Genomic DNA, 20503 nt, shown 5'->3' on the forward strand with positions numbered 1-20503 from the left:
ACGTGGCGAAGGCGGTGCTTTTCCTTCCCTCCTCTCCACCGAGGATCACAAGTATACCAGGCGGGATTTCGTCGCTGTTTTTGAACTACAATTCTTAAAAAGAACTGTTAGAACCACTGCAGTTCATAAATATAAATCCGAATTACGATAGGTGACATCTGTACGCCGATTTAAGGTCAAAACGAGGGCCTGCTTCCCCTCAGACAGACAGAGGCCATCATGAAGCTGACGGACAATGTGCTGCGGAGCTTCAGAGTTGCTAAGGTGTTTCGAGAAAACACAGACAAAATTAATTGTTTCGATTTCAGTTCAAACGGAGAAACGATTATTTCCAGCAGCGACGACGACTCATTAGTCTTATACGACTGCCAAGAGGGAAAGTAAGAGCGACTTCTGTTCATTTTACGATATTGTTTTTGACGTTAGCTACTTGCTATGCTAGCTAGCGAGCCTGCTGCAGTGCGATCAGCAGCGATTGTATGAGGCGTTAAATTTGTGAATGTGCGTGCCGCTTAAAAACAAATGCAGCATACTTCTGACAATTTGTTGTCATGTGATAGCAAGTGGTATGCTATGTGGCCATTGTATAGTTAGAAACAGAACAAAATTAACGTTCCCTGAGTTGTAATGCTGCGAATTGTATTGTAGCGTAAAATGTTAGGTAAGTTTGAATGATTGAAACCAAATAGTGATTAAAAAGGTCTCATTAGCACCAATTCATCGTAGACGTGGGATTCACCAGCGGCTCCAAGTCACGATATTACATTTAGTCATATGCCAAGAAGCAATATTATTGCGATTTTAAAAGTTTTTGCAACATGCTGAGATATGTGATAACATATATTGCTATTTATTACCTTATACATCTACAAAATATGTCCCCAAAAGAAAACTTTGGCAACATCTGTTTAATCTACAAAGATCATGCTTGCAGTTTATTGATGTAAAATGCATCTAGTGGACTGCTAAAGTAAATAATGTTATTATTTCAGTAGGTTACCAATAGTTTAATTTGGATTTGCAATAGAAATAATTAAAATATTGGCGTTCTTTGCATTGATACAATATGGCCATGCTGTGCTCTATCATTTTTCCTCACCCCCGTTTGATCAATCAGTAATTCTGAGGACCTCAATTGGTTAACAATCAAACCATAATGTAGTAATTCCCTCTCTGTGAATCACCATCCATTTTGATATTTTGTGAAATAACAACTAATAATAATATGTTAAAACAAAACTGTGAAACATTTGCTGGGTCAGCTTCTAAAATGTGAACATATGATGCTTTTTTTCTTTTATAAATGATACTTAATGGAATATCTCAGAGTTTTAGAGTCCCAAATGAGTCAAATAAGCTATTGAAGATTGCAATTTTAAATTGTAACTGACATTTTTGACAGTATTCAGAATACAATTTAAAAAAAAAAAAAAAAAAAAAAGTATATAATACATATATAATGCAGTATCATTGAGGCAGTAAATTTGATGCATTTGGTGTTTTTGCATAATGGTAATAACTAATTATAATTTAAAACAACAATTAGATCATTTATCAGTAGAGATTGATATCTTTTATTGACCAAAATGCTTATTCATTCTTTTTTTTTTCTCCTCTCATGTGACCTGATGTATCGCAGACCCAAGAGGACTCTCTACAGCAAAAGTATGGAGTGGATCTGATCAGGTACACACATGCTGCAAACACTGTGGTCTACAGTTCCAACAAAATCGATGGTATGTTGATGCACAAATACTGTTTAGTGTTCTTGTTAGTTTGTTTGTTTGTGTCACATGAATACGTTTCAGATTTTGTCCAATGTGATCATGCTGATATATGAAAGAATGAAGTACAGATTTGATTTGATTTACAGATCAGGCATTGCAATGTTTTTTTTTTTTAGTGTGTAATGGTAATGTGAAATGTAAGGTCATTAATAATTGGAATATAGGGCCAAACAAGAAGAAATATTAACATTTTGCTCAGCTAGAGCTGTCATACACAACTAGAAAAGTGCTTTGCTGCAACACAGGAGAGGACAACATTAAAGCTGCATCACAATAATAGAATTACAGAAGGAGATGTAGGGTACAGTGTGTTTTACAGGTTGGACTCAAAAGGACTGCTGCTGGGTCACAGGACACACTGCTCACTGTGGTCTGAGGTAGTTGTTTGTACAGTTTGAGGGTCTGTGATTCTGCCCCATACAGGAGCTAACTGTACAAGTGACTGCCTTGCCCACGGTTGAGTTGACTCATCAGACCGGCTGCTTGTAAACGATTTAATTTTGGATGCCAGCTTTTAGCTCACTGTTGCTTTTTACGTTTAATGTTATGGTGTTCTTACTTTTAAAGATACCATCCGGTACTTGTCCCTCCATGACAATAAATACATCCGCTACTTTCCTGGCCATAACAAAAGGTAAGGACTGCATTTATGCTGTACCATTATTTGATGTCAAGAGCTGAGATTAGAAGTTCATCTGTTCTCATTCCTTTGTTTGTTTTGCATGTGACCAGAGTGACATCTCTCTCCATGTCTCCTGTGGACGACACATTTATTTCTGGCTCACTAGATAAAACAATCAGACTGTGGGATTTGCGGTCGCCTAACTGTCAGGTCAGTATCGGGGTTTTTTTTGCAATTTGGCGAGAATACGATGTTGCACTAATGTGTAATATGAAATTGTTTAAGAGGGACATAGCTGACAACACTGCTTGTAATCTGTCCATTTTAGGGTCTGATGCACCTACAAGGGAAGCCAGTGTGCTCCTTTGATCCCGAGGGTCTCATTTTTGCTGCCGGAATAAATTCAGAGATGGTTAAACTTTATGATCTGCGGTCGTTTGACAAGGTACAAAGTGTTATTGTGCAAGAGACCATTTATGATGTTTGTTCGTTTAATACTAGAAGTGAACTGCTTTAATTTGATAGTAGTAAAATGTTTCTGATGCCTCTTATCAACAGGGTCCCTTTGCGACCTTCAAGCTTCAGTATGACCGAACATGCGAGTGGACAGGACTCAAGTTTAGCAATGACGGAAAACTCATTCTTCTTTCTACAAACGGTGGAGCCCTTCGCATCTTAGATGCTTTTAAGGGCGCTGTGCTACATTCCTTCGGGGTAAGAGACGACTCGTCGACATACACAGTGTGTAAAGAAAACAGACATATTTCACATATAAATCAGAGTTGGGACAGTGTGTCAATGAAAATGACACATTTTTGGAAAACACAGTGCAATCACACCAGTTCAATGACACATTTAATACAGTGAGGGTATTTTTGAGTTTTCGTTTATATTTCTGACAGAAAAAAATAATGAGGATCTGAAAACTTCAACTAGATTGTTCATTGTGTGTTGAAATAATAATAATCATGATAATGACTTAAAGACATAGTATATATATATATACACACAAAAATACAGTAGACACAATAAATACAATAAAATACAGGAGATACACAACACTACACTATGAAAGTTTATATAAAAAGATTCAAATTCAAGAGACTGCACCCACTACACCATCATGGAAGTTTAAGATGCAGTCTCATGCCATCATTATCATTATATAGGCCATATTAAGTCTCTGCATGTTGTACCAATTTGCACAAAATAATTGCTCACGTATTCCTCTCATTCACCTTCAGGGCTACAACAACAGTAAAGGTGTGACACTGGAGGCATCATTCACCCCGGATTCTCAGTTCGTCATGATTGGTGAGTTAAAATTGCTCTCTTTTTGTTTCCTGAATGTTGGAAGTTATTCACACATTAAAGACTCCGGGACTTTGCCATCTCGTAACAGAGCCAGTCATGTTTTCATCAAACGTTTTTGTTTCATTTATTGAAGGCTCTGAGGATGGAAAGATCCATGTGTGGAATGCAGAGAGCGGCATGAAGGTGGCTTTATTAGACGGGAAGCACACAGGACCAATAACCTGCCTACAGTTCAACCCCAAGTTCATGACGTTTGCAAGTGCCTGCTCCAACATGGTGAGGGACTGATTTCTGACTAAATCTACTCGACTCACTCGTCTTAGGTTTTCCAATAGCAAAAGTTTTTGATAGTACCTGTTAATAATTTGGGCTCCACCTTGGTCGAGGCACTAAGCCAGCTGAGCCAATAGTAGAGGGTTGAGCTCAAACAATAGAGGGAGTGTAACGATACAGAGATCTGGATCAAGATATGGATTCCATCATTAACAATCTAATATTATTGATGCAAAGTGAAAACATCAATACATATCATTATCTTAAGATGAGCCTTTATTTTAAAATCCCAAAGGCACGTCTGTGTCACCATTTCCGTACAAGTACACCTCCTTCCTAAATACTCAAACAGTATTAGCGTTAAAGTGCCAGGCAGACAATGGAGAGCAATGAGGACATTTACTGATATTGTCTCATACTTATGATTAAGGACAATGCAAATTAACATAGTACAACTTCAGCCTGTTAAGAAGCTGTAGTAACTGATGTTTCACAAATTGAGATTACAGCTGTTGCTAGTTTCCACTTCCTGTCCCTGGTTAGGCTTTTTGTAAAGAAAAAAGTAGACATCAATGTTAAATACAATAATGTGCATACAATAACTGTCATGGTAAAAAAAGAAGACAAAAGGGTAAATATTTACATCAAGGTTACATACAGTTACAACTCTCAGCTATAGAACATAATAAAAATGCTCACATCTCAGATTTTGCTTTAACCTTTAACCTTTAATACTGTTGTATAAAGTCTTAGTATCGATCACCAGCCCCAGGATTGAATGAAAATCATTTTGTAGCAGACTTGTGATACCAGCAAATTTTGTATCATGATAAAACTTGTGATTTGCACAAACATAATTTTTTTTAACAGCCAAGCTAACACCAGTTGCGACCACAGTTTATTGTATTCACTCGACCCAGATTTTTTGAAAAAGAATTGATAAAGTGCAGACGCTCTTCTTTTGGTTGCCGAAGCATTGTGAGGATAAAGGATTTAGCAAATATCGTGTCGACGATGTTGGTAGATTCACGCAGTAGCACTGTGGCAATCAATTACCTGATAATGTGTGTGTAGAACACACGACCCACCGAAATAAAATGAACACAAGATATTAAGATTTGTAACAAAAGCAAAATCAGAGATGTGAGCATTTTGAACTATTTGATAATGTTCTGTAGTTGAGTGTTGAAACTGTGTCTTACTTTTCTGTATTTTTTTCACCATAATTGTTATTGCATGCATGTTATTGTATTTAACCTTCATATCTTCTGTTTTTTCTTTACTAAAAGCCTAAATAGGGACAGGAGTTGAACACTATCAGTGGCTATAATCTCTATATGTGAAACATCAGTTATTACAGCTTGTTTGTAACAGGGTGAAGTTGTACTGTGTTATTTTGCATTTCCCAATCAGATAAACTATATAAATAAATAAATAACCCTGCCTACACCAAGGGATACTATCTGCAGTGGAAAACAAGATAGAGAAAAACACCTGGTGCCAAAAGCGAGTTGAGTCAAGCGACTTAAGCCGAACCACACAGAGGAAACGTGTCAGAACATTTCGGTCAGTACATGGCAGTGGTCTTGGAGGAATGTAGCAGCAAATCGGGTGTGTAATGTGATCACCAAACTCATGAAATTTATGGACTTCTGTTGTTTCTTTTGTCACATTATCACACTGTTCAGTGACTGTCCTGATCTGAACTCCGGCTACATCTGTACGCTTTGTTTGTGTGTGACTGTGAGCTTATAACGTGACATGAGGAGTCACATGTTTTCAGTGTTGAAATCATTTTTCGCTGTCAACAGATGTGCGCAGAAATGGAAAGCAAGACTGCGCCATAGTTAATAAGATATACATGCATGGGTTTTTTTTAGCTGAAGTAATTAAAACAAACATGGGAGGAAAAGCAAAAATGTTTGTTTTTTTTTGTGATGAAACATTTATGAATGCTTTCTCGTCTTTCAGGCGTTCTGGCTGCCGACCATCGATGACTGATTACGGCAAAGTGAAGGGCTCTGTTGAAGGCCAAAGATGAAGGCAGCAGCAGGGGGTCAGCACAGCCGGCTCGGTGTAAATTTCACAGGAAGTGTGACCCATTAAATTCAAATTGTAAATAAGTAGTTTGCAGAAATAGAACATTTGTCTATTCTTTTTTTTATATTTCTATTTAACATTAAATTGTTTCTTTGTATGATGTTGGTTTTGTCTGTTTATTATTGTGGTGTGTGCATATGCATATTGCATAAGTCATGGAGATGAAGTGTTGCAAGAAATATCTCTGATTCAACTATGGAAAATGCTGTCAGCATGACCAGGTGATTTGTGACAGTAAAAAAACATCTTACACAATCTGTTGACCATCATGGAGGTCATGTGTGGAGTAAGATGAGATTGACAGTTAAATAAGTTGGGGTAAATTTTCCAGTGCATTATGTTGCTTTTGAATAAGATTTATTACCCTCATCTCATTAGAAGTCATTGTTTTCGTAATTGATAAAAAAGCAGAATATTGGTGTTTTTGCTCAAACAATACATGATAAACTGTTGGTGGTAAAACAATAGTGTAGTTATGGGACGGCCAAATACATTTTTTTTTTTTTTTTAAAAATCGCTCTACCAAACAACTGATTTAGCCTTTTATGGCAAAGGTAGTGGAGCCAAGCTAATGAAATTAAAATTGAGTATTTGCCAAGATATAAATGAAAATATATATATAAATGAGAACAAAAAAAATTAAGTTGATTTTTTTAAAATTTAAAGTCTAAAATGTCTTTTATTAAATGGTTGACATATGGTAAGAGTAGTGATGAAAAATATAATAAATTTGCATGTTTTTATTAAATTAAAATGCACTGCTGTTAATACCATATGTTTAATGTTAGTTCATTATATATTTGAAAAGAGGAATTATATCAGTGTGATTTATTTTTTACAATTTCTCAGATGTTTTCACAGTACTGTGATGGTAAATATGCGCAGAAATAATACTGGTAATACAACCGATTCTATGGTCACAAATGTATATATGTTGGTACACTAACATAAGCATTATAACAGTAAATGATATGTATTTTTTCTTATTTCTTTCTGTTTTACCATTACCATGAATGTCCATCTCAACTGTTTAGTAAAGGCATATATTCTAAAAAATATGTGGTCTTAAAAAAGTAAACATTGATTTTTGTTATAATAGCCCCAAGGACATAAAAAATGCAAAGTTTTTTTTTTTTTTTAAAGTTTTTCTTTAAAGTCAGATGTATTGTCACAATAGCCCATGACAATACATCTGACTTGAATTGTTCTTGGGCCAAAAGCTGGTAATTAGGTTTGCAGGTCACAGTGTATTCCTCCTCTGTAGGTCGGGGTGTGTGGTGGGGGTGTCACAGGCCAGTACCCAGGACTGGACACTCAGTCACTGGGAGCTAAATTTGGGAGAGAGGTGATCGGGTTCCCTGTCTGTGTGCACATGATACTGTCCTAGTTACTTGAGCGATGCCCCTTCTCACATAGTCACACACTCTCAACGAGTCCAGACAGACATCGTCTCCTTCAGCAGTCACAACTGTATTTAGAGAAAGAAGTAAAGGACTTTTTAATAGGCTCCTCTTGTTGGACTTTAGTGTCTCTTGACTGGACTGAATATTTGGACCTGGTGCTGTGGAGCTCCTGTCCTGTCTGCTGCTTCTCTGTTGTCTCTCGACACCTCTGCTAAAGCGCCTGGCGGGAGGAAGAGACTGCTGACCCGCCATGTTTCTCGCACTAGTGGTGACGCCAGAGCTGAGGGAGTTCCTGGCCCGGGCAAGAGGTGGAGCGGTGCGCCTGATCAAGGTGCGCATCCAAGACGGTGAGTGACCCAGGACGGTGTGGAGCAGTCAAACATGGGGATGAGTCCAGTGAGACGGGATGTGATATTTAAATCGTCTGTGACATTAATTTTGTGTATCACTAGTGTTTGGTCATATACTTTATAGCATATTGACTGTGGCTCCAGATTTCTCCTTTAAAGGTCCACACATAAGAGAAATGACCACATATTCAATTTTAGTTGACGAAGTATAATTAACACGTGGGTTTAAAACACAATAAATTAAAACATACTTCAAGAATGAAGTGTAAGTAGTTAAAACCAGGGGCGTTTCTAGCTATAAGGGGCTTAACCCTGACCTTTTGAAAGAAAATAAATAGTTTTATTTCAACCATTGTTCACTAGGTTTTGGGTTGTGATCCCTTAAAACAAAGTCTACTTGTGACTGTTTTATTATGGTCTTTGTAGAGACATGATGAACAGTTCAAAAAAAAATTTTTTTGTTACCTTTTTGTCATTTCATTTATAGATAGATATACTTTATTGATCTAAAAACTGAGAAATTGGGGTTTTGAGTGATTTTAGAGGTTTAAAGAGGTGTTAAGTATTTAATGTTTAAAAGACAAAAGGGGAAAAATAGAATTAAATAATAAAAAATGTAGTTTTTCTCTCTCATCCCAAAATTATCTGGTGACTCTGCAGATTTTTCTTGGGACTCTTTGACTGGTCCGAAACTCCATGTTGGAAACCACTATTTTACAACGTGGCTGTAGTGGCTTTGAGTGGGTTAAAACGTTTTGAAACCGGTTATAGTTTTCTCCTTTTCGTTAACTGCATATTTGTTCTTAAACTTTAGACCTACACTTTCTAACCTGTCGGTCAGGGCCCTCACAAGGGATCGTAAGATTGATGTAAGTGGTCACATGATGATTAATGGGGTGGGAAATATTAGAAAATCATGTTTATTTTTAGGTTTCTTTTCTAATGTTTTTGGAGGAGGGTTTCTAGTGAAATACTAATGCTACATTTAGATGTACTTGTCCAGCACTCTCACATGTATTCACATAAAACTATGAAAATCAATCTATCCCTATTTTGTGCCTCTCTTGTATCACCATATTATTCAAGGCACAGAGCTATCTGCTTTAAAATAAAAAATAAAAGTACTGGTGAACTTTGTAAAACCCTTATTTTGAAAAGGTCTCTGCACACCTGAAAGTGTGACAGGTGCGTTAGATTTAATGTATATATACACAAAGGAGCTGCTTCAGTGATTCAGTTATCCAATAAGACGACTATAGAAATTTGTTTGGCTAATTGTCGCCTGGAACTTCCTCAAGACAAATGTCAACTGTTGGACAAATACTGCAAGTCTTTAAAATGACTCCGTGTAAAAATAACAATAAATCTAAAAAAAAAAAATCATATTACCTTAACATTTCAAAAAGGTAAAAAAGATGGAAAAGGACAAGTAATTTTAAGAGCAAAGTTCATGCAGGTAATCCAGAAATGACATATTTCACACAGGGGAAAAAAATGAAAGAAAATAAAAGGGCATTATTTTGCATAAAAATTGAATTATATAACAGCAGCACAGACTAAAATAACTGTTTAATCTAAAAAAAAAAATTAAATTTTGTTTCGCATCATAAAAATGTATCAAATACTTGCTGTTTCTGACTACCTTCTTTTCTTTGGGGGAAAACAGGATATTTGTTCATCCAGATGATGAGAAAAGTCTTAAATATTGTGAAAATACCTTCAGGACAGCAGCAAGTGCTACTGAATATCTATTTTCTCAGACAAAGGGGCGCTTGGCTCTGTGACTCGAGGGCATTAATTGATGAATCACTTTCAGTTCTCAGATTGTTTTCACGTGAGTAAGAATTGCTTTGAGGCATCACAAGCAGACATGGCTTTGTATTTGGGGATCACAAACAACAAACAAAGTTGCTAAACCCCTAAAGACAGACTTTAACTTCTAGGAATAGAGCGGCAGCTGAGCGAGTACAGACATCCAGAGCTTCGACCGAAACTGGTCAGTGAGGCAACGAGTCTCTAGGTAGAAGATTATCGAGGTGGACTGATATGTTTGTGAGGTGATTATATCTTGTTTTGGTATCTGACGCTGTAATCTGATTCGTGACAGATGCATTCTGGGTCTATCTTTGTGGACTGTGTCTATCATCTCAAATATTTGCTCTCATATTTGAAGTATTGATGTCAACAGATTTGAGCTTGGTGCAGATAGAGAGCGTCAGGCCGGCTTTACTTCCTTACTAAAGCGCCGTGATGGTCCCCGGGTGTCGCTCGGCTATTTTGAGCGTCATGTGACGTGACACGGTCGCTCACTGCCGCCCAGTGACACTCATGTTCGTTCCAATGTCAAAAGAGAAACAAGATCTTTCTGGTTGATTTCATCACCGCTGGCCTTGGTATGCCTCTCTGTCACCAAAGTGTCCCCTGATAGCTTTAGTGTGTCATGGTGATATCACTTTGTTTAAACTTACAGTAGAAAAAGACATAAAGTGAGTTATTTACCTAGAGTTTAACATGAACGTAGACCTATAAAGGCTGAGAGAGAAAGGCTGATGGAAAGTATTTGAGCGTGCAGCGCTGGAATGTGTTGTGGCTCAGAATAGAAACAAGCCCCAAGAGACAGTCAGGAAATCCCCCTGCACCCCACAAGGACATCAGGCTTTAGGTTTATGTTTTGTGATTTCCAAGCTGTTAAGACTGTTGATTATATTTGGTCAAAACCGATGAGAAACTTAACCTCGTCCCGTCAAGTGAGGAAGAAATGAATCAGCGGTTTCGTCTTTGCGCTCTCTGTTTGCTGTGGTGAAAGAAGGCAAACAGTGAGACCTCGTGGACTCTCAGCGGAGGGCTGTCAGACTCTGAGTTCACACGTTAAGTGATTACTGAGACTTCACTGAGCTCAAACAATAGGTCTATAATTTAGTCAGTCTGAAAATATTTCCGTAATCAACCAAAAATGCCAGACTTTCTGAGGTTTTAGCTTCTCAAATGTGAGTATTTCTTTGCTTTTCTCTGCTTTATTATACTGTAAATTTGGGCTGTTGCTCAAACCAAACAAATATAATTAAAGATGTCACTGTTTTTCTCAGATTTGGTGGACCAAACTTTTAATTCCTGGGTCTCCAACAGTGAAGATGTGATCCCTGTGGGGGAAATTTAAATTTCAATTAAAGTATTTTTTTTTCCTCAGACTAAATATGTCTGAAAATACATTTTAACATGAATCTAACATATTGTTAGCAGAGATTAGTTGACCTATTCGTGCAAAAAGAAAAAACTAATTCAATTTACAGTACAGAACACTGACGATGGGCTCACTGTTACCCATGAGTCCTGCAACAATGTGAGCTGGCTAAAACTGAATCCCTGTGCAGCTCTTGACTATAACAGCAATGCAGACTAGTAAGCAAATTAAGGAACAGTTATGTACTATTGAAACGCATCGGCCAATTAGCTGTATCATTATTTCAAGTGTACAGACGTCCTTGTGGGCGACAATAACAAAAGAATCTGAAGTAATGTGCACCTCTGTAAAAATCTGCCAATAATTATTATTTGAATAATTTATTATTGTTATATACAGATGGCACTTTAGGCCACCCGTCACTTTATTGTGGGTCCAGTTCAATATCACTGCTGTCGGGAGCAAACCTCCTTTCTCCAAAGTGGCTATTTTTCAGGAACTAGAAAAAAATTGTGTTTATAAAAGGATACAAGGGAGATAGGAGGTTTGGTCACAAGCTTTTTTAAATACGACAGACGTAGAGGGGGACCAGCAGAATTAATTTATGAAAAAAAAAAAAGAAAATAGTGCAATGTGGAGATTTAATTTAGGTGCTTCGATATATAATGTAAGGGGTCCCTGCTCCGTCGCTCTTTCAGAAAAATAATCTTTATTTTAATAAATAATGAAATTAGTTGTAAACTGCAGCCCTAGTTGAAAAAAGAAAAAATAATAAAATAAATTCAAATGGGAAAGGTTGGTTACACTCTTTTCCTCTTTGGCATTTGTGTTTGAATGCCACCACAATAATATACACTTAAGTTGTTTAAACTGGACTTATATATATATATATAGTACTTCATTTAAAATGAAGAGACTTGGCAGAGATCATATAATCATATATAAGGTCAAAATAAAAAAATACCTGAAAGTGTCCAAAAGTTGTTTAAAAAAAGAGGCAAAATCTGTATGACTGGAGAGGAATGTGAATTTTGTAATGTAAAGCATTATGGTATTGCACTTATTATTACTGTAAAGTAAAAGAAAATAAGAATTTAGTGAATAGGTTTAAGTGTGGTGGACGTGGGAATATGGATAGAGTAACATGTCATCTGATGTCACTTCAAATCGGTCGTGCATGGTGAAAATGGTTGGCTCAATAAGTAATAATCCTCCTGCATGTAAATGATTATCGCCCATGACTGTGAATGTGCTCTGTGGAGCGCGGGCTGCATATAGGAGAGGCTGAGGTATGTGATGAGTAGTGGTCTGATTTTCAGAGCAGCTGGTTCTGGGGGCCTATAGAGAGCCAGAAAAGAGCTGGGACCAGGATTATGATCGCTTCCTGCTGCCTCTCCTGGACGGGCAGGAGCCCTGCTACATCCTGTACCGCCTCGACTCCCAGAATGCACAGGGCTACGAGTGGATCTTCATTTCGTGGTCTCCTGACCAGTCTCCGGTATGTCGTGCCACATGTTCTTTAATTTGCACTACATGCTGAAGATACGTGCACACATCGCTGTTGTCAGTGAAAACCTCAAATGCACACGCTTAAAGGACTTAAAGGAGTATTTCACCAATTTAGTACTGCACTTCCATATAGTTGGGCAACTTGTGTCAGATTAAAAACAATGGTTGAAATCAAAGCAGCAGAGGTGGCAGCATCCTGATTTAGTTTTTAGTCCCATTATTTTTTTTTTTTTTGGGGGGGGGGTTATTTCTAATTTTCTTACCAAAATTTGGCCCTCAGACAAAATTCATGCACGTCAACATCAGTCCTTTATGTCAGTAAACAGCTGAAAAAACTACCACGATACAAATAAAAATAGAGGTCAATGAGGTATTCTGATTGTAAAATATTGAGATCTTCCTGTTGTAGACAGTAATATAATCTCCAATGTATCATACGAAATATAAATGTCAAACTATGGATATGTATCCTACAGTGGAAAAGAACATTGTATTTGGCCTGCAAAAAAAATCTAGAAGCTTAAAGTTTAATAATATTATGAAAATAGATACTATGAAGAAAAATAGTGAAGAAAGGTCAATATTGTCAAAAGAATGTAAGTACATAGCCAAAATGTTACTAATCACAAAAAATAGATAGATAAACTCATCTGTTTGTTTTTTTTATGGTGTTAACAAGTGCAGAATGTAACTAAGTACATTTACTCAATTACTGTACTTTGAAGTACTTTAACTCTACTTTCATATAGCATTTTATACTTTTACTCTACAACATTTCAGAGGCAGATATTGTACCTTTAACTTCACTACATTTACTCGGCACCTTCAGTGACTACATACTTTGCAGATTCAGATTATTCAACTAATAAATAAAAATATATATATCATTAGGCCCGAACAGAACACCTCTGCAGATTAAAAAAAATCTTCTTTTTTTTTTTGTTGGCTGCAGGTGAAACAAAAGATGTTGTACGCTGCCACCCGAGCGACAGTGAAGAAAGAGTTTGGCGGTGGCCATGTGAAGTACGAGATTTTTGGCACAGCTGAGGTCAGAAATATTTCAGCCGTCTTTAATCTTCTGTGACAGACGTGTTTGAGAGGTGTTTGTCCTGCTCTGCCCGTAAATAGCCTTCTCTACTTGTCTTTGCTTGCAACATCAGGAGGACATCTGTTTGCAGGGCTACCAGCGTCATGTGTCATCCTGCTCAGGTCCTGCCCCGCTCACATTAGCCGAGCAGGAGCTGCAGAGGATTAAAATCACAGAGGTGAGAGGTCAACATGCCCTCTGCAGTGTTGACAGTGTTGCATGTGCCAAGGTCGGCCACTGCCTTTATTTCGCTCGTAACTTTTTGTTGTGATTTCCTTTTCAGGGCCGGGTTAAACAGGTGGGTAGATACATTATTTACTGTTATATCTGGTGTGAATTCAGACTGAAGAGAGAATGGGAAACGACAATTAGTGATGATTATAAAATGTAAAGCTATGTTATCCCATGAAATGGTTTTTGGATCTTTTTTGAGAGGTTTGGTCAAGATTTGTGTGCGTGCTTGCTGCCCCCTGCAGGTGAAGACAGAGATCAGCGTGGAGAGCAAACACCAGACACTTCAGGGCCTCGCTTTCCCTCTGCAGGAGACCGCAAAACGAGCCCTGCTGCAACTCGCCCAAAAACGCATCAATTACATACAGCTGGTGAGCTGATTTATATGGAAGCCCATTTCTGCCAATGTGATAAATAAAATAAGTTTCTAATTGTTTGAAGAAAAATTCTCCTTGTTTTAGGAAAAGTTTCTGATTATTTTGAGAGTTTATTTTTTTGAGATACTAACTCATTATTTTTTAGAAAGTTTATTAATTTGAGGCACTGGCTCATTTTTTTTTTAAGATTATATTTTTGGGCTTTTTTGCCTTTATTCAGACAGGAGAGCTCAAGCGTGAAAGGGGGAGAGAGGGCCGAGGTCAGAATCGAACCCGCGGCTGCTGCAGCGAAGACGTAGCCTCTTTACATGGGGCGCCCGCTCTATCAACTGAGCAACTGGGCGCCCCACTAACTCAATATTTTGAGAGTTTCTCATGTTTTAAGAAAGTTTCTCATTATTTCAAGAACGTTTTTCATTTTCAGGAGGGTTACACATTATTTTTTGGGATTCTAACTCAATAGTTTGAGGGTTTTTCCTCATTATTTTAGGGAATTAGGTCATTACTTTGAGATGTCAGTATTTTGTCAGTATTTTGAGATACTGACTCAGTGTGAGAGTTTTAAACTCTTTTAAGAAAGTTTCTCATTATTTTTAGACAGTTTCCCATTGTTTTAGGAAAGTATCTGATTATTTCTATGAAGTTTCTCATTATTTTAAGAAAGGTTTCTCATTACTTTTAAATACTCAGTCATTATTTTGAGAAAGTTTCTTATAATTTTGAGGTTACTCAATATTTCCAGACAGGTTCTCATTTTTTGAGGTATTAACATTATTTTGAGATACTCATTATTTTGAGAAAGATTCTCATTATTTGGGATACTAAATTTTTATTTTGTTTTGTTTTGTGTGAAAAAGATTCTTGTTATAATTAATTACAGGATCTTTTAATTTGATCACAATGGCAGGAATGGGCTTCCATAGCTTTGAGATTGAGCTTACTCTAAAAAATGACGGAGACGGAGAAAATCATAATAAAAAAGAAGCAGTTTGGTGTCATTGCTGATGTATTAGGCTTCTGATGTTTTACATTATGACCGTGTTTCAGAGGTTGGATGTAGAGAAAGAGACAATCGAGCTGGTCCACTGCAACCCGACAGAAACTCGTGATTTGCCCCGCAGGGTTCCAAAAGACACTCCCAGATACCACTTCTTCCTCTACAAACACTCCCACGAAGGAGACTACCTGGAATCTGTCGGTATGTCACTGACTCCCTGAACTCTGATATTCCTCCTCTTTTCACATCTGTGCAAGCACGCGTCAGGAGATTTACATCCGTACACCTGGACTGCAGACACCGAGAGACATTAAGAGAGACAGCAACGGTGCAGCCACTATTATCAACACCAGCGGTTCCCTAATATTTTGGCTACAGAGCCCTTAAAATTACGCATCACAAACCTGTAACTTGCCATCACGGTTGTTGTTCCCTCTCTCATTAATTAATATAAGGTATTTGTAACCAGTATTTTACAAGAGTAAAATGTAAATTTAGAGACAGGTCCGAGAGAAACCCTAATTTTAATCATCTAGGTCCCCCCCAGGTCAATCTTGGGACCTCTTTGAGAGTTTTGTTTGATTTGGTTTCAGACCACTGATCTACCTCAACAAATAAGTAAAATATTGATTATAATTCATATAAATCTTCTTTTCTTGTTTCCCTGTCTGCAGTATTCATATACTCTATGCCAGGATACAGCTGTAGCATCAAGGAGCGGATGTTGTATTCCAGCTGCAAAAGTCGACTACTGGAGGAAGTGGAGAAAGATTACCATTTGGAAATTGCTAAAAAGGTATAGATGGAGGAATAGAAAATAACATAACACAGTTTGAAAAAATGTTTGTAACTACCAGTGAAAGCACTGAGGTCGTGTTTGTACACGTTGTACATATTGTAGAAGCTGATTTCCTCATTTTAGATTCAATTTATAGGCCTACTGAAAAAAAATGTAGTTTTTGCTCCCATTTTTCACAGGTTTAAGTTAAAGTTCTGAGGTATTTTTATGCACTCAATGAATACATTTCTGTCAAATTTTGGTCACAACTTTGTTAAAATCTGTGTTAGTGAGAATTTCTCCTTCTCCAAGGTAATCCATATACCTGACAGGTGTGGCTGATTATGATGCTGATTAAACAGCATCCCATGATGACTACGCAGGTGGGCTTTCGAACAGTCAGAATAAAAGGCCGCTCTAAAATGTGCAGTTTGTTCACTCAACACAGATTTGAAATGAACATTCACATCACAGGCAACAGCTCTGGTGGACATTTCTGCAGGAACCTGCTCACCTGTGTAGTAATCATGTTAATCAGCATCTTGATATGCCTACACCTGTCAGGTGAATGAAAAAGGAGAAGTGCTCACTAACACAGATTTTGACAAAGTTGTGAGCAGAATATATGAGAAATATATAATAATAAGCACATAAAAAGTTTTAAATCTTTAACTTAAACCTGTGAAAATGAAAGAAAAACAAAAGTGTTTAATTTTTTGTTCAGTAGCTATATGTATGACCTAAGAAAAATAAATGAATGAAGATTATTTGGTGTTTCTCCACCAGAACTGTTTTCTTAGCAGTGTGGAGAGGCTTTCACAGCATTCAGACCTCTGTGTTGGACATAATTTACAGAAAATATAACCAGAGCTGTTGATAAATAAAGTATGAAAAATCTCAATATTTTAAAAATTATAATAGGATGCATGACCTCAGTCTTTCTATAATCCTACTTGTATGGCTGTGTACTAAGGGACTGTTCCTTATTTACAAGAGGGAAGGGGTGGTGCAAAACAAGGGAGGCAATTCAAATACTTCTAAGCACTGGGGAGGGAGTTATGTCTTTTGATCTGGCTACGGGGAGGGAACTTCAGCGTAAAAGGGTCGTGTTTTGTATTGATTTTATCAGTCAATCAATCAATCAATCAAACAACAGGCACAAACTGCTCAAAAAAAAAAAATACCCCCCCCCCCCCCCCCAAAATAAGAGTACTTATTAAAATCAAAAACTGAAGAAACGCTACCATAAGTGAGGAAACACCAGAGGCAGTATACAACCTATAGATAGAAAGATAAAAATGAATAAATAATAGTATTAACAATAGATAAATAAGTAAATCACTCTAAACAGTAGAAATGAAGTAAACTGAAGGACAACAACACAAAGTAAAATAATAAATATATGAAAAATAACAAAATGATATACCAGCTAGTAAATCAGACTAAAATGTATAAATAAATAGTCAATAAATAGACAGATAACGTTCAATTAAAAGCCAGACTAAAAAGGTAAGTCTTGAGTTTTTTTTTTCTTTTTATAATCTCCAAAAATCACACCTTTCACCAGTAACTGTAAAACACGGTTATTAATAGTGGAGGGAGGCTCCTGTCACTCGGGAAGGGAGCGTCAGGGGAAAATATTTGTAGCTCCAGAAAGGGTCATGATAAAAAAAAAAAATAAAAAAAAAACAGCCACCGCCCAACCCCAATAAATAAAGTACAGTCCCTTTTGCAGCTCCAAGTTATTTATGTTGAACTGTCTCCAATGGATTTTGGGGCGCAGCCCAAATTCTGAGTACTACAAACACGCTCACTTCCATTCTTTGCGTCTATGTGCAGTTGGAGATTGACGACGGAGATGAACTGACAGAAGATTTTCTGTATGAGGAGGTCCATCCCAAGCAGCACGCCCACAAACAGGCCTTCGCTAAGCCCCGCGGCCCAGCAGGAAAAAGGGGACACAAGCGCCTCATTAAGGGGACAGGAGGGACCACGCATGAGAGCTAGATGTGGACACATTTCTCGCATAGTTCCAGACCGCCCCCGTTTCCCTCAGACCCTCTAACACCTCGTCAGGCTCAGGGGAACGAGCACAGTGATGGATTTCCTCTGCTGTTTGTGTACTGAAACATTTGTGCTATTTAACTGATGTGTTTTTGATGAAAATGTGTTAATAAATTGTCTGACACACCCACTGAAGTCCCATGGGGAAATAAATATAGACAGATATATCATCGATCAATATGCATTAACTGTTTTTTAAAACGAGTCAAGCTGAAAACCAGACAAGTGGCTTTGTTATTGTGAAGTTTATCTGCCTGGTTCTTCCACACTTATATAAATAGATCTGCAGTTTACAGTATAAAAATAACAGCCTTATAATGACTTCAAAATGCCTCAGATGTTTCAGTCATGTCTGGCCTTCAGTACAAGTTTTGTATCAACAATGTTTGTAAGACACCAAGAAAGGAAATTCCAAATAAATGTTGTTTATACTGTGGTATTAACCCTTCTTCGTACAGATTTGTGTTTTTGTTTTTTGTTTTTTTTTTCAGCGTGGAAATATTTCCTGTCACATGCCTGGAAATACTCTGCATGGTTACGGTGAACTAAGTGTTGTTTGCGACTGTTATGTTGAAACACACGTGGGGCAAAAAATCTCCCATAAAAGAGGCTTTAAATCAGACCGACAGCTGTGCATTCACGCATCCAGACGACAGCACCCTCGAGTCACAGTAATGCGGCTGCAGTGTTTGAAAGACGGCACTGTGCTGGCTTAAATGCATGAAAATCAATTCAGGGGGAGTTCTGGTCTGTGCAGACTGAGAATACAGTATGAATGTGAAACCATGAGCGCGTCATCCAATGTCAAATCAAGATTCTTCGGATCAAGATTCTCTAAAAAAGATCACTTTATGTAACTGGGAACAGCTCTTTTAATGAAAAAAACATGTTTTTTTTAAGTTGCTCTGCAGGTCATATCAGTTGTTAGATCAGTGTGTGTAGATATTACTTAGTGGCGGACAGCAACAAAGTACTTTTACTTAACCCTCTTTGGTACTGTGTTGCCTCAGGGTGTTCTCTCTCACACTCACACAATACATCCTAAATTATTTTGCAATACTTCAAAACAAAAAAGAGCTAGAGCTCTAAGGAAACCAGTAGTATTGTATATATTGCAACTTTCTGGAGGCCGTGTTGAGTCCCTTTGTCGGGACCTTCCACGTATGGTTCAGGCCCATCAACTCTCTTCACCAAAAATGGTCTGAAAATGACATTTTAAAGTTGGGGGAAAATCGATTCACAATAACAAATAAATAAAGTTTAATATTTTCTCTTTTTTTTTTAATTTTACTTCATTTGAAAATTAAACAACACAAGATTGCTGAAATGCAAATGTTGCTGCCCACCATAACAGCCTTTGGTATAGTGTAGTTTGGTTTATATAAAGTTAAAAAGCATTAAAAAGCAAAATTTTTCATAATTTTCTTTTTATCTCTGCACATAACCTATATAAGTTAAATAATTTTGAATATCTTCCATGAGTATTGTATATTTTCTGTCTTTTAAGATTTTAACATTAACGCCTTTTTTATCTCTTACCATCATGTTACGGCGTTGCTTTAAGGTAATCAAAATTGCACACCAAAAACCATATTTCAAAGTGTCTTTAAACTATGTTAACTGAGTTTATTTGAAAAAAAAAAAAAAAACATTACACATATTTTTTAACAACTGCATCATAATGAGTACCACAGAGGGTTAAGTACTGTACCTCTGTAAAATTTTTGAGTATCTGTGCTTTACTTAAATATAATTGTAATTTAATTGATTTTTACAACATCTATTGCACATCATCCTCACTCGGTCTTCCTGAGGTTTCTACCATTTTCTCCCTGTTATGGGGGGTTTTGATTAAACATTTGCTTAAGGCATTTAATCAAAGTTTGGTGTTGAAGTTTATGTTACAAATTCTAAATTTTAACATAAATATCTTCATTTTCATTGTAAATGGATATTGGTTCCAAATATTGTTTATCGGACTCTGACTACTAATAACCGGTATTGGCATGGCCCTGAAAAATCAATATCGGTCGAGCCCTAATGGCTAAAGCCGGAGATTGAGGTGAAGATTCCCCACCATATCACCCATGGCCATACCTTCAGTCACAATGGCAATTTTGGTATGAAAATTCTGGTGAGGCCAAACAAGTTCACACAAGAAATTTGATGATGCAGTCAAACATACCATATATTACAATGAACCATAGTCGCACAACAAATAAAATGCACGCAGGTGAGAGGGGATCACAGCACCACTGATGACAAAATCAGTCACAAAAAACGATGAAGATCTGTGTGTTAAAAATCTCCCAACATCAATTACTCAAGATCAAAACAACACCAACATGAGGACATTGACCCTTACGTCGTCTTAGGGGTCAAAAATGACCAGCCAGAACAGCAATTTAAAAAAAACAAAAACAAATGACC

At 37.2% G+C, this 20503-nt stretch overlaps 1 protein-coding gene across 1 annotated transcript; it reads left to right on the plus strand.

Moving 5' to 3' along the window:
* Positions 1-5: 5 nt before the first annotated feature.
* On the plus strand, positions 6-18516 carry LOC121958087 (twinfilin-2-like). Its single transcript, XM_042506958.1, is given in 17 exon segments — positions 6-380; positions 1640-1659; positions 1662-1736; positions 2355-2421; positions 2520-2619; positions 2738-2854; positions 2968-3123; positions 3654-3723; positions 3857-3999; positions 12355-12528; positions 13492-13587; positions 13700-13804; positions 13910-13924; positions 14103-14228; positions 15282-15432; positions 15906-16027; positions 17849-18516. Coding segments are annotated over 17 exon segments (1866 nt in total). The 5' UTR covers positions 6-219; the 3' UTR covers positions 18017-18516.
* Positions 18517-20503: the final 1987 nt, after the last annotated feature.

The sequence above is a fragment of the Plectropomus leopardus genome, chromosome 2, assembly GCF_008729295.1.
Source record: "Plectropomus leopardus isolate mb chromosome 2, YSFRI_Pleo_2.0, whole genome shotgun sequence".
NCBI classification, from domain to species: Eukaryota; Metazoa; Chordata; class Actinopteri; order Perciformes; family Serranidae; genus Plectropomus; species Plectropomus leopardus.